The 13,565-nt window shown below is 44.2% G+C and overlaps 2 protein-coding genes across 2 annotated transcripts; both read left to right on the top strand.

The window, feature by feature from the left end:
- Positions 1 to 583: 583 nt before the first annotated feature.
- LOC110870164 lies at positions 584 to 2,113 on the top strand. Its single transcript, XM_022119366.1, has 2 exons — positions 584 to 1,634; positions 1,770 to 2,113. Exons 1-2 carry the CDS (start codon positions 584 to 586, stop codon positions 2,111 to 2,113), a joined length of 1,395 nt encoding a protein of 464 aa, XP_021975058.1.
- A 2,999-nt stretch (positions 2,114 to 5,112) lies between these two features.
- On the top strand, positions 5,113 to 5,589 carry LOC110870165. The gene has a single exon (XM_022119368.1). It carries the CDS (start codon positions 5,113 to 5,115, stop codon positions 5,587 to 5,589), a length of 477 nt encoding a protein of 158 aa, XP_021975060.1.
- The last annotated feature ends 7,976 nt before the right edge of the window (positions 5,590 to 13,565 follow it).

Raw genomic sequence — 13,565 nt, 5'->3', positions numbered from 1 at the left:
GCCGCCGTTTCCGTTTACACTCAAGTCTTCCTTCTCGTCTTCTACGTCCGAGGTACGTGCTTCTAGCTCTACTTCATCTTCACATTCCACCCCAGCGTTTGATTTTACACCAAAGTCTTCACCCCACAATTCCCCGCCACCCACCTGTCCACTTAGTCCACCACCCGTAGCTCACATGGCCCGTAGGACAGTTTACGATCAGGTGACCACCGGCTTCGCCGGTGGGAATTCCCCCATCACCCTTCCAGAAATCCCGAACGATCGGTCCTGGCAGATTCCATCTTACATTATGACCGCCATCACAAATTCTTGCCAGTTCCATGGTCGTGACGACGAGGATGCCCCCGCTCATATCAATCGCATCACTCGTCTCTGCAGCACCTTCTCCATTGAGGGTGTTAATCTTGATGCTAGGTATCTTCAGGTTTTTCCGTTCTCACTCGCTGGACGCGCAGCCTTCTAGTTCGATTCCCAGCCAGCTGGCACTTTAACTACTTGGGCAGGCCTTCGCGATGCATTCTTAGCCAAGTATTTTCCGCCAGCCAAGGCGTCTCGCCTTCGTGACCAGATTCACTCATTTCGTATGGAGCCGGATGAGCCGTATCACTTAGCTTGGGAGCGCTTTCAGACCTTGATATCCTGTTGTTCTCAGCATGGTCTATCCGATTGGGCGTTAGTAGAGAAATTCTACAATGGTCTTACTCCTGAGATTAGAGCTCGCTTCGATACTTCAACAGGAGGTCAGCTTATGGGAAAGAAGACGGTGGCTGAGTACAATGATTTGTTCGAGAGTTTTGCCCACTCTAATATGGACTACAGTACTACCAGCAGGACTTCCATTCCTGTGCGTACCACCTCGGCCGGTCGAGGGGTAAACCAAGTTAGCTTGGATCCATCGGTAGCTGCTGTAGTCGAGAGTTTGAGGCAGGAGATGAGGCAGGAGTTGAGTGAGATAAAGAAGAAAGTTGATAGGTGTGAGGTTTGCCGAGGAGGTCATGATACTATCGATTGTCCTACCCTTACTCTTAAGCAGGTAGAGTACATAGCCGGTCAGTCTAGGGGTCCCACAAATCCGTTCAATAATTCTAATTCCAGCTGGCGCGGTAGTGGTAATTCGAGTGGTTATCGTTCGTCTGGAAATCCTCCTGGATTTCCATCTGGTCAGTATCAGAGTAGAGGGCCCGGTATTTACACGAGTTCTAGTTCAGGGCAGTTTAGTGGGTCAGGTTCGAGTGGGCAGTTTGCGAGTGGAGGAGCGACTCAGGAGAGTCAGGGTAGTGGAAAGGCTCCTGAGGGTAGTCTGAGCAGGTTAGAGGAGATGTTCGCTCAGATGATGACGCAGAATCAGGCGTTCGTTAAAAGTCAGGAGCAGACTAATAAGAATCACGAACTCCAGCTCAAGAGTCAGCAGGCCGCCCTTCTTGATCTTCAGCGAACAGTAGGCGGACTTACTAAGCAGTTACAGGAGCACCCGCCGGGTCAGTTTTCGGGAAACACCTTCACGAATCCCGCGAATCAGTCAACGAAGGCGATTATGACCCGTAGTGGGAAGAGTTTGGGAGAGGTAGTGAGAGAGAGAGTTGAGGAAGAGAACGAGGAAGAAGTTGATGAGGAGATTGAGATGGAGGCTCCAGGCAAGGTGCACACGAGGCTAGCCCCAGCAAGTACCGCACACGCCGAGGAGTCGCCAGTAGAGAAGAAAGTGGAGAAGCAGCCGACGAAGGTTCGGCTGGCACCGGTGATTGATTATTCTCGCCTTCCATTCCCAGCCCGTGCCAGGCAGCAGAAATATGCTCAGGAATACGGGAAATTCCTCGAGATGTTTACACAGCTGAAAATCAATCTTCCGTTCATTGAGGCGTTTCAGTCTATGCCTAAGTATGCGAAATTTCTCAAAGATCTTTTGAAGCGTAAGGAGAGAATCGGTGAGCTTTCGAATATTCCGTTGACAGGAGGTTGTTCTGCGGTAGTCTTGAATAAGCTACCAGAGAAATTGACCGACCCTGTTACTTTCACGATTCCATGTTTCTTTGGGGGAGCCGTTACCCCTGCTCACGCCTTAGCCGATTTAGAGGCCAGCGTCAATTTGATGCCATTTTCGTTGTATGAGTGACTTGGTCTAGGAGAACTTACACCCACGCGCATGTCATTGTCCTTGGCTGACCGATCAGTCAAGTATCCTCGTGGGATAGTAGAGAATTTGTTGGTGAAGGTTGATAGGTTTGTGTTCCCAGTGGATTTCGTTGTGCTCGACATGGAGGCCGATGAGAGAGTTCCTATTATTCTAGGCCGTCCATTCCTTCGAACCGCAAAGGCGATCATTGACGTCTTTGACGGTAAGATTTCTCTTCGTGCGGGTGACGAGATTGTCACATTCGAGATTGATAGAGCGATGCAGCATCCTAGCGGTCGTGATGATGATAGTGGGCCGTGTCATTCCGTTTACTTTCTCAATTCATTCATATCTTGCGTCGACACGTGTCTTGAGTATATTAGTGGAGCTGATTTAGTAGGCGAGGGAGTTGTTGACGAGCATGATGAGGAAGAGGTTGAAGAAGTAGAGGAGGAGCAGTTGGATGAGAGTGATGAGTTGAGTGTTCCTGAGCCGTTAGAGCTCGATGCGATTAGTGATGAGAGTACTCCTGTAGAGATCCCACCGCCTTTAGAACTTAAGGTTCTTCCATCACATCTCGAGTATGCATTTCTAGGAGAGAAGCCGAATATGCCTGTCATCATATCTTTGAAGTTGACAGAGGAGGAGAAAGCGAGGTTGATTGAGGTGCTTAGAGAGCACAGTGATGCGATTGCCTGGAGGCTATCCGATATCAAGGGCATCAGCCCTACTTTTTGCACGCATCGCATTCCGATGGAGGATGTTTTCAAGCCTGTAGTGTAGCCGCAGTGTCGCTTGAATCCGAATATGCAGGAGGTAGTGAAGAAGGAGGTGATGAAGCTGTTAGAGTCTGGTTTGATCGATCCTATTTCTGATTCAGCTTGGGTGAGTCCCACACAGGTCGTCCCGAAGAAAGGGGGGATGACGGTTGTTCTAAATTCGAAGAATGAGCTTATTTCGTCTCGTACTGTTACGGGTTGGCGTGTGTGCATTGACTATCGAAAGTTAAATGACGCCACTCGTAAGGATCATTTTCCGCTCCCATTCATTGATCAGATGCTTGAGCGTCTCGCGGGTCAGCAGTTCTATTGCTTTCTCGACGGGTTTTCAGGTTATTTCCAGATCCCTATTGCACCAGAGGATCAGGAGAAAACCACTTTTACATGTCCATACGGCACATACGCGTACCGACGCATGCCATTTGGGCTATGTAACGCTCCTGCTACATTCCAGCGTTGTATGATCGCGATCTTTCAGGATATGGTCGAGAGTTCGATGGAGGTCTATATGGACGATTTCTCAGTGTACGGTAGTTCTTTCGATCAGTGTTTGATGAATCTTGAGAGGATGTTGAAGAGATGTGTGGAGACGAAGCTGATGCTGAATTGGGAGAAGTGTCACTTCATGGTGACTGAGGGGATTGTGCTAGGGCACAAGATTTCGGGGGCTGGTATTGAGGTTGATAGGGCGAATATAGACACGATCAGCCAGCTCCCTCCGCCGACTAGTGTCAAGTCGGTTCGTAGTTTTCTCGGTCATGCGGGATTTTATAGGCGCTTTATTAGGGATTTTTCCAAAATCACTCGCCCCATGACGCGATTGTTGGAGAAGGACGTTCCTTTCGTCTTTGACGAGGAGTGCCTTCGATCGTTTGAGTTTCTGAAGGAGAAGTTAGTGAGTGCACCGATCCTCGTGTCACTTGATTGGAGCTTACCATTCGAGCTGATGTGCGACGCGAGTGACTACGCAGTTGGTGCGGTGTTAGGGCAAAGACGGGAGAAGCATTTTCACCCGATTTACTACGCGAGTAAAACTTTGAATGATGCCCAGGAGAATTACACCACCACAGAGAAGGAGTTGTTAGCAGTGGTGTTCGCGTTCGACAAGTTTCGGTCATATCTCGTTCTTTCGAAAACCGACGTGTTTACTGATCATTCTGCTCTGCGTTACTTGTTTCAGAAGAAGGACGCGAAGCCGCGCCTTATACGATGGATTCTGCTTCTCTCCGAGTTCGATATTGAAATTAAGGATAAGAAAGGGGCAGAGAATGTGGCGGCGGACCACTTGTCCCGCTTAAAGGATCCGAAGAGAGAGGAGATTCGTGAGGAGGCGATAGGATACAGATTCCCTCACGAGTCTATTGATGCTGTTACGGCAGGGGCCGTGGATTTACCGTGGTTTAGCGATATAGCCAATTATTTGGCTAACGGGTTCGTGATTGAGGGTATGCATCGTCAGCAGAGGAGGAAGCTTATGAATGATGCACGGAAGTACATTTGGGACGATCCCTATCTCTTCAGGATAGGTGGTGATCGAGTTTTGAGGAGATGTGTGAGTAGAGAGGACGGCTGGGACATTATTCGCCATGTCCATGAGGGATTGACTGGAGGACACCATGGTGCGCATGTGACTGCGCAGAAGGTGTTTGATTGTGGTTTCTATTGGCCGACAGTAGTAGATGATGCGGCCGAGTTTGTGAGAAAATGTGACCGATGCCAACGGACCGGCAACATCTCATCCAAGGATGAGATGCCCCAGAATCCTATTCAAGTGTTGGAAGTCTTTGACGTTTGGGGCATCGATTTCATGGGGCCATTTCCATCTTCGAGTGGGAATCGATACATCCTCGTTGCGATAGACTATGTTTCGAAGTGGGTGGAAGCTCAAGCTTTGCCTACAAACGACGCACGAGTGGTGGTGAGGTTCTTGAAGAAGTTGTTTACGCGATTTGGTACTCCTAGGGCGATTATTAGTGATCGCGGTACGCATTTTTGCAATGCGGTTATGGAGAAGGCGTTGGAGAGATATGGAGTTACGCACCGCTTGTCTACCGCATATCATCCGCAAACAAGCGGTCAAGTGGAGAACGCGAATCGAGGAGTGAAGAGGATTTTGGAGAAGACGGTAGGTAAGAGTCGGAAGGATTGGTCCGACAAGTTGGACGTTGCGTTATGGGCCTTCCGCACCGCCTACAAGACGCCATTAGGACGACACCGTTTATGATCGTTTATGGGAAAGCGTGCCATTTACCGGTCGAGTTAGAGCATCGGGCTCTTTGGGCGCTCAAAACGGTGAATTTAGATTTGACCGAGGCCGCTAGGAGACGATTTTTCCAAATTCATGAGTTGGAGGCGCTTCGTGACGCCGCGTATGATCGTTCTTGGAGTATCAAGGAAAAGTCGAAAACTTTGCATGATAGAAGGTTGCGGAAGTTGAAGGAGTTTAAAGTGGGCGATCAAGTGCTTTTGTTTAATTCGAGGTTGAAGTTGATTGCCGGAAAAATGAAGTCGAGATGGTCCGGGCCGTATGTCGTGAAGGAGGTTTTCCCGTACGGTACCGTCGAGTTGTTTGATGAAGCAAGTTCGAATTCGTGGAAGGTGAATGGGCATAGGTTGAAGCACTACATAGGGGGTCCCATCGACACCGCTGAAGAGGAAACCGTTCCTCTTTCGGACCCGCCTAGCACCACCACGTAGGTTCTTGAGTGAAAACTCAAGTGTAGAGTTTGTACATTGAGTCATGGTCCGTGTCGTGTCTTTAGTTAGCGTTTTATGTGTTTTTGCGTCATTCATCGTATGTGTCGTATTTGTGTTCCGTTTTGTGTTTTGTCGAGTATTTTGCAGGTACATCATCCTTCACGTGGCCGAAGTCGACTACCGAGCAGCCTCCCAGGTACGTTTAACAGTAAAAACGAGGATATAGTTGCAGGGGGAATTTGGGAATACATAAAAATGATTTTTGCTGCAAACTGCTGCTGCTGTCAACAACTTTGCTGTAATTAACTGTCCAAGCGGCCCGCGTAACAGTTTCTTTCTAGTTAACGCGGCCCGCTTGGACTTAAAAGATTTTGAAAAAAAACAAGCGCTCGCGGCCCGCTTCAACTTCCCCTTATAACTTACGCGGGCCGCGTGAAGTGTGTATGTCGGCAGCAGTCATAAAACCCCCAAATTCGTCATAGTTCAAACCCTAGGTCCTTTCACCCATCTCACCGGCGATTACATACCCACCACCAGCACTTATTCCGGCGAGTATACCACCCACCACCACCACCACCTTCATCCACCGATTACACCACTTCCCCAAACACCACCATTTCATTGACTGCACCATCCACCCACTGTTACACTCCACCCACTGTTACACCCCATCACCATCGACCCACCACCTTCATCACTCGGTCACTGTCGCGTTTAAGGTATGTAACCTGAACTTACTTTTACTCGTGTGGCTGTAGTCGAGTCTGTGCTTAGTTAGTCGCGTATGTCAGTAGCCCAGATTTCTAGTCGAGTCTCGTGTCAGTATATGGTTCGGGTCAGTCGGTCAGTTTGTGTTTTAGGTCAGTAAATTAGTCTAGTCCGTAGTTAGTAATTTAAAGTCAGCACCTGTGCGGTATGGTTTGAGGTTTGAATGATTTGAGCGATGTGCGAACGGGATGGTAATACTCGAAATAGGGGAGGGGAGGTTTTGATCGGATATTAAATTTTTGGGCGTTTGTTTGGTTTAAATGGGATATGACGCGGAAAATGTTTTGGGCATTATTAAAAATGAGTGTGGGAAGCGTTTGCGCGGTTTTCACATAAAGGCCATATTTCTCACAAAAATCTCGCGCGCCGCTTCCGTTGCTTCCACATTGAAGTTTGTGATGATTTTCTCGGCACTTGGGATTGCTCGAGGGCGAGCAAAGTGCCGGGAGGGGGTAAAAGTGTAAATTTTTTGTAATTTGCGTCTAGTTGGTCATAGTGTCGTCTTTTGCGTCGAAAGTCGAGCTTTGCATCATTTAGGGTCGTTTAGAGCGTTTCGAGTCGGTTTTGAGTCGTGTGAGTGTCGTCTTGTCTGTTGATCGCATCGCTTGACTACTAAACCGCTTTGCTCGTACTCAATCTCCATTCGGGCGAAGTTCGGTTTGTTTCCAAGTCGATTTGCGATTCGTCACTTGTTTCGAACAACGGCCATGAACGAAATGCTATACGGCCGTCGTTCGAATGTATATTATTATATTATTAAAAAAAATAAAAAAATAAAAAATCAGAAAAATTCTTAAAAATTCCAAAAAAATCAAAAAACTTCAAAAATACCAAAAATAGCTTTTGTTTACTAACTGTTCACCTGTTTTGCATGTCCATTGATTTGTTTTGAACAGGATGTCAGGTGAGGGGTCATCTTCAGGAGTGAAGCGCAAGAGGCGCGGTACTAGAGTTTAGGAGCAGTCGGTTGCTCCAGTACTTAGGGAGATCACGTATAGGGATGACGAATTCCACACGGTCAGAGTGATAGGTTGGTGGATAGCCCATTATTACGGCTTACATTTGGGTCGGCTGAGTATATGAAGTATGATACAATTAAGAAGCTGAATCTGTTAGAATTTCGAAGGATTGACTGGGATCTAGTGAGACAGCTGGGGCAGGTTGAAAGGTTAGAGCAGTTGTTGGGTTCGAAGTTTAGCATGGCATTAGAATGTGACGCGCCACAGTATCACCAGCTCACCTTGGAGTTTCATTCCACGTTTTATTATAGACATCCAGGGGGTTTTGATGAGCCGGATTTGGTTTCGTTTATGCTGGGTAAGAGGATTTTCAATATGACACTGCCACAATTCGCTGAGGCAACTGGATTATATTCGTGTCAGGAGGTTGAGTCAGATAAGTTCAGGGGTTTGTTGAGACAGGCAGTGAAGGAGGAAAAGGAGTTTTGTGTGATGACGGGGGATTTGCAGAGATTTTGGGCGACTATTGCTACCACACCATATTCGAACAATATGGTAGCATCTGATATTCGAGATCCGCTTTATAGGTTTGTACATAAGATATTAGCGGCGACATTGATTGGTAGGTATGAGGGGGATGAGGTGAACCAGCATAGTTTGTTCTGTCTTATGTGTATGGTTGAGAGGAGGCCAGCGAATCTGGCGAGTATTTTGGCGTGGTCTTTAGCAAGGCCGAAGAAGGGAGGTAAAAACGCGAGGTTATATGGTGCGCCGTATGTTACGATGTTGGCGGCAAATTTAGGTGTGTTTGCTGATTTTCCGCCTGATTTGATGCGTACAGGACCAACTCCATCATTTATGGAGCTGAAGAGTCTACAGTTGGCGAGGATAGTGACGTTGGATACGCCACCGGCATGGAAGGCCATGACTGAGGGGCAGCAGGTGCCACCTCCACCAGGTTCAGCCGCCGTAGAGGCGATGCAGGGTGCGATTCCACAGCGTATTCGGGCGCCACTGCAGAGGCATCAGCTGCCGGCACGTGAGCGCCCTATTAGGCAGCCGTGGCCAGAGCCGTTGACATTGGAGGGTTTGTATGATAGAGTGGAGCAGGTGAGGCAGGAGATGCGGTATGGTTTACAGGTTATTTATGATCATTTCCACTTGCATCCACCACCATCTTGGCAGCCACAGCAGGAGGGTGCAGCTGGTGGGCAGGAGGAGCCTGCAGAGGGGCAGCAGGGTGGAGCAGGAGGAACGTGAGGATATGCAGCAGTGCTTATGGAGCTTATATATCTTTTGTTTTATTTTATGCTGTTTTGATCCTCATATCTCGGTCTGTACTGATATTATATATTGGTTGGTAGGGTTTTGGGTTGGTTGATACTTGGATGACTTGTTGATATTGTGATGATATATATTATGTTGGTTTGGTATGATTTGAGTGTTAGGTTGATTTTGGTGCCGCTTCCGTTCGCGTGTCCGAGTTAGTACAGTTTGCTGAGCGCGTTTTGGATTGGAGGGCATGTGTTGTATCGACTGACATACTGACAGTCTCACATATGATTCAGCTAAGTCGTTCCACTTGTACACTTGTATATTTATTTATTTATTTATTTTGTTTTTAGGTTTTAGGAGTCATGTTTCCATCCTTGCATTAGGGACAATGCAATATTCAAGTGTGGGGATGGGAACTTGTATTTAGTGTGTCTAGTTAGTAGAGTCTTAATTATAAAAAATACAAAAAATTAAAAAAATTGAAAAATCCAAAAAAATTAAAAAATTGAAAATGTCCTTTGAAAATAGAAGTTTGCAAAATAAAAACGGGAAATGATAGAAAAGTCGAGTTTTTGTTCGGTTTCAAATAATTATAATATGAGATAATTTAATCGTGCTTGTGTCTAGTTTGGGATATGCGGGTAGGCTCGGTTCGGTTTTGAGTTCCTTTGATCTTAATACACCTAATGTCGGTTTACTAGTGGGTTCTCATCTAGGAAAAGTGGGGAAATTGAAACCGCCAAAAAGAACATAAGGGGCACCGTTATAAGTTAAAACCATTAGAGTTTGTGATCATGTGAAAAAAAAAATAGAATAAAAGTGAGCTAGAAACTGAATGAAAGTAGCCACTTCTATGTAGTCTGAGCTGGGGATAGCGACTCTACAGCAAGATTACCGCTAGGGTGTGTGAAATCGACCGTGCAAAGCAATAAAAAGAAAAAAAAATAATAAAAAGTACCGAAACTAAGTAGTCTGTGGTTGGGGATAGCGACTCTACAGCCGGATTGCCTCTTGGTTTGGGAAAGCACCGTCTAGACTCACGAGAAAAAAAAATGGAAAAAAAGGAAAAAAATGGAAAAGGAGAAAAAGAAAAAATTGTTTGATTGGAAACTCTCTTGGTTTTGATATAAAACGTTTGGGAATTGGTCTATGATCGTTCTCTTTGTCCTATAAGTTTGAGGTGGGATTAGATGGGTATGCGATTTCTAGTGTGAGACCCTAGGTGGATTGACCCATATTTGAACCTAAATGCATGATAAGGGCTCGGAACCGGGTTTGGGTTTAAGAGGATCGAAATACTTGCAATCGCAACTAACACATGTCTCGATTTTAATAAATGAACATAAGCTTTTGGCCCGATCGACTATCTTGACTATGATTCCGTTTGCATAACTCTTTTTCGAGGACGAAAAAAGAGTAAGTGTGGGGATATTTGATGTATTGTAAAATACATCGGTATTCGCGTCGGTTTTAGTCGTTAGTTATTCGTTTTTAGTGTCGGTTTTAGATAGATTGTACATACTTTTGATTTAATTGTGTTTCCAGGTCTTTACAGCCAAAAGGAGCGAAAACGAGTCAAAATCTGGAAAGGCGGAAGGCTGGAACGGAAACCGAGGAGTCGGGAGCTGAAACGAAGCGAAAATGCAGTTCTAGAGCTTCCAGGCGGGCCGCGTAAGCTTACAAGCATCCATGCGCGCCCCGCGTTAACTTAAAAAGAAAAGTTCAGAATCATTTAAGTTCAGGCGGCCCGCATCAACTTAGGCCATACCTTTACGCGGGCCGCGAGAGTTATTAAAAGGGATTCCGGTTTTGAGCTTGTGAAGCGGGCCGCGTAGACTTACCAGAATATGTCACGCGGGCCGCGTGAAGACCCTATGTCGGCAACAGAAGGTTCCTTGCATGGAAATTTAGGGTTTTGAAGCTTATAAGATTGAAAAAGGTTAACAGCCGAGGGGGAGACGAATTTTGGAGTTCTTAGGTGACTTTTGGAGGCTGTTGAAGGCTACGGTATTGCTTGGAATCATCGGGTAACATCTTGGAGCGCTCGGGAGTAGAGATTACGGGTTTAAACCTCCTGTTTCTTTGTTTTCGTTCGTTTATATTTTGTTGCATGATGAATTCAGAATTTAGTATGATTTTGTTGATGTTCTTGATTATGTTTTCCGGCTAAAAACCGTAAACTACCTAGGTTAATGACTATGGCATAATAAAGTTTGGATTTTTATTTGATTTTTGTCGTGGTTATGGATCTTTCTTGTATTGTAAACGCTATGGGAATTTAACTTGGTGCGTATGTGTGCTTGTGATTATCTTATTATTGGTATTTGTTGCATATAATCCTTGGTGACGGTCTTTATCACAAAATAGGGTTATATTAGGGTTCTTGATTTAGGTGAGTGTCTATATCACGTAATAGGTCATTAATCCTTTAGGGTGAAAACGCGTAAGTAACCTTAGAAACAATATTCGGTAATTTAATAAAATCAAGTGTGCTGCTAAACTCGTCGCTGTGAGGCTCGAGGGTATTAATAGGTCTCGGTTTGGTTATAAGTCCTTAACATTCCATTGTCTATTAAACCAAGATTAAAACCCGTAGTTGCTTTAGACGTTCGCGCGGCAAGGTAGAGCGTCTTACATAGGCACTTTCAAGAAACTAGAGGACTGAAAGGAAAATCTAGAAACCCGGTGGGCATAACATCCTAGGTAGTGCCACAAGAATCGCCTCGAGAGTGTTTGAGGGGCTTAGTGGTGTCTTAATAGGTTTAGCATTTAAAGATCCCGGTTCCACACCACAAAATTATCGAATAGAAATCCATTCTGAGTTTAGCTTGCGTCTAGCCTAGGTAGTCTTCATCACCACTGGTCAAAACCTTCGTTCGAGTTCGTGTCTAGTCTTCTAGCATTATTTTATTATTTTATTTAGGATATTTGGAAACCCCCCCCCCCAATTAATAAACAATTTAGTATGTCGTGTCAGTCTTAGTCTAGATAGAGTCGTAGCGTAATCAGTAGAGTCTCGTGGGTTCGATACTCGGACTTGCTTTAGCTTTACTACATTGATCGGTTCACTTGCCGGTTGTGTGGTTTAGGGTTTAGATCGAGTCTTAGTTTTATAAATTTAAAGCTTAGAGAGTCTAGAATTAGGGTAATTTTAGTTGTTTTAATTAACCCATTTTCAGCACATCATATACTTTTACGCATTCAGTTCGTTTAAAACTGATCGTTTGTTTGATTGTTTGTTTGCAGGTGATCCGAGGTGATTAGTGAAGCATCGGATACTTGCCTGAGCGAATTCCTACTCGATCCACTGTTGCCTAATCTTTGCTACTCAATCGGATAGTCATTTGTTTGTGTGAAATTTTGTATTGTTTGAAAATTTGTTGTTGTGAATTTTTTTTCATTACCAAAGCATGAGTTCTGAGATCTATATTGCAATGAACAAATTTGATAGTTTTACGGGTATCAAGGGAGAATCAACTGAAGAGTTGATCGAAAGGTATGTCAAGTTATATTTAGAGATGGAGCGTTTGAACATTAGGAAAATGGATGAGACGTGGGTTGACAAGTTGGCAAATGCTGTACCGCGTGATGAGTGGGGTACATATTTGTCGGCTTGGAAAAATAGCTTGGGATATTTTGGATTCAATTTGAGCACGTTCGTCGAGAAGATTCAAGCTCAAGAACTTGAGTTCCAAAAGATTAGAAAATTGAAGCCTGATTCAGGAGAAAAGAATCAGAAATCAGCAACTGTTGAAGTAAAAGTCAAATCTGAAGAAAATGTTCAAGTGGTAGAGAAGCAAGTTGACGAAATTTCAGCTATTAAGGTTGAGAAGAAGGCTGAAGCTGTAAAGATGATCGAGAAGTGCTTAAATTGTGAAAATCTTAAATCTGAAAACGCCAAACTCTTGAGAGATTTAGAGAGTTTGACATTAGAAAACAAAAAATTTAAAAATTCAGAAAATGATTTGAGAATTCAAATAAAAAATTTAGAAAATGAAAAAGTAAAAATTGAAAAAGATTTTCAAAGTCAAATAAAGATTTTAGAAGATGAGAAAGATATTTTTGGTAAAAATAATCTTGAAAAACAAATTGCAATAAATTCTAAAATCATTCAGCTTGAAAAAGAAGCTGAAAGTGATCGGAATAAAATTGCTGATTTAGAAAATAAGTTGAAAGGTTTTGTGACTTCTGCACCATATGTGTGTCCAGAACCGATGAATTCTGTTCTAATAAGTGACAATGTCACAAACTTTGACAATGTCAAAGTTGAGAATTGTGATGAAGGAGCTGATGATGAAAATGAGAAAAATGAGAAAAGAAAAATATTTTTAGAATTAAAAGAAAAATTCAAAAATACTGTTTTGCAATCTACTGAAATAGGTGAATGCTCAAAGCAAAAACCTGTTAAGAAGATTGTAGAACAGAAACAAAAAAATAAAAATGCAAAAAAATTTCAAAATGAAAATAAAAGCTCATCAGTTCAGTCATCCAATCATTATGCAAAATCACAAAAATCTAAAAACAAAAACTCACAAAAAGTTGGTAATGTGTGGTGCAGGTCGGACCACAGTGCTCAAAAGTCAAATCCAGCAATCAACAGGAAAAAGGATTATCACCAAGCCAAACAATGCTTTGATTTGAGCATTTGGACTGACAATGGTGATTGGTACGATAACCGGGTGTGTTACCGGTGCGGTTATCAAGGACACATTACTGTTAACTGCCAGAGTTGGAATTTTGAGACGAGAAGATGCTTTAACTGTAACATCATAGGTCACATTGCTAGAGATTGCTCAATGAGATCAATGAGAAGATCGAGAGCTGAATCTCAGAAGCAGATGAAAAAGAAACCAGTCAATGTCAAGCCCAAAGAACAGAAGGTTCAAGAACCTAAAGTTCTAGAAAAGAAAGTGAAGCTTTCTCAGGGGCAGAAAGACAGACTGAGGAAAAAGAGGAAGAAGGCGAGAGAGTATC

The sequence above is a fragment of the Helianthus annuus genome, chromosome 8 (assembly GCF_002127325.2).
Source record: "Helianthus annuus cultivar XRQ/B chromosome 8, HanXRQr2.0-SUNRISE, whole genome shotgun sequence".
Taxonomy (NCBI): domain Eukaryota; kingdom Viridiplantae; phylum Streptophyta; class Magnoliopsida; order Asterales; family Asteraceae; genus Helianthus; species Helianthus annuus.
The sequence above is the reverse complement of the archived record's forward strand: the minus strand, read 5'-3'. Positions and strand labels throughout refer to the sequence as shown.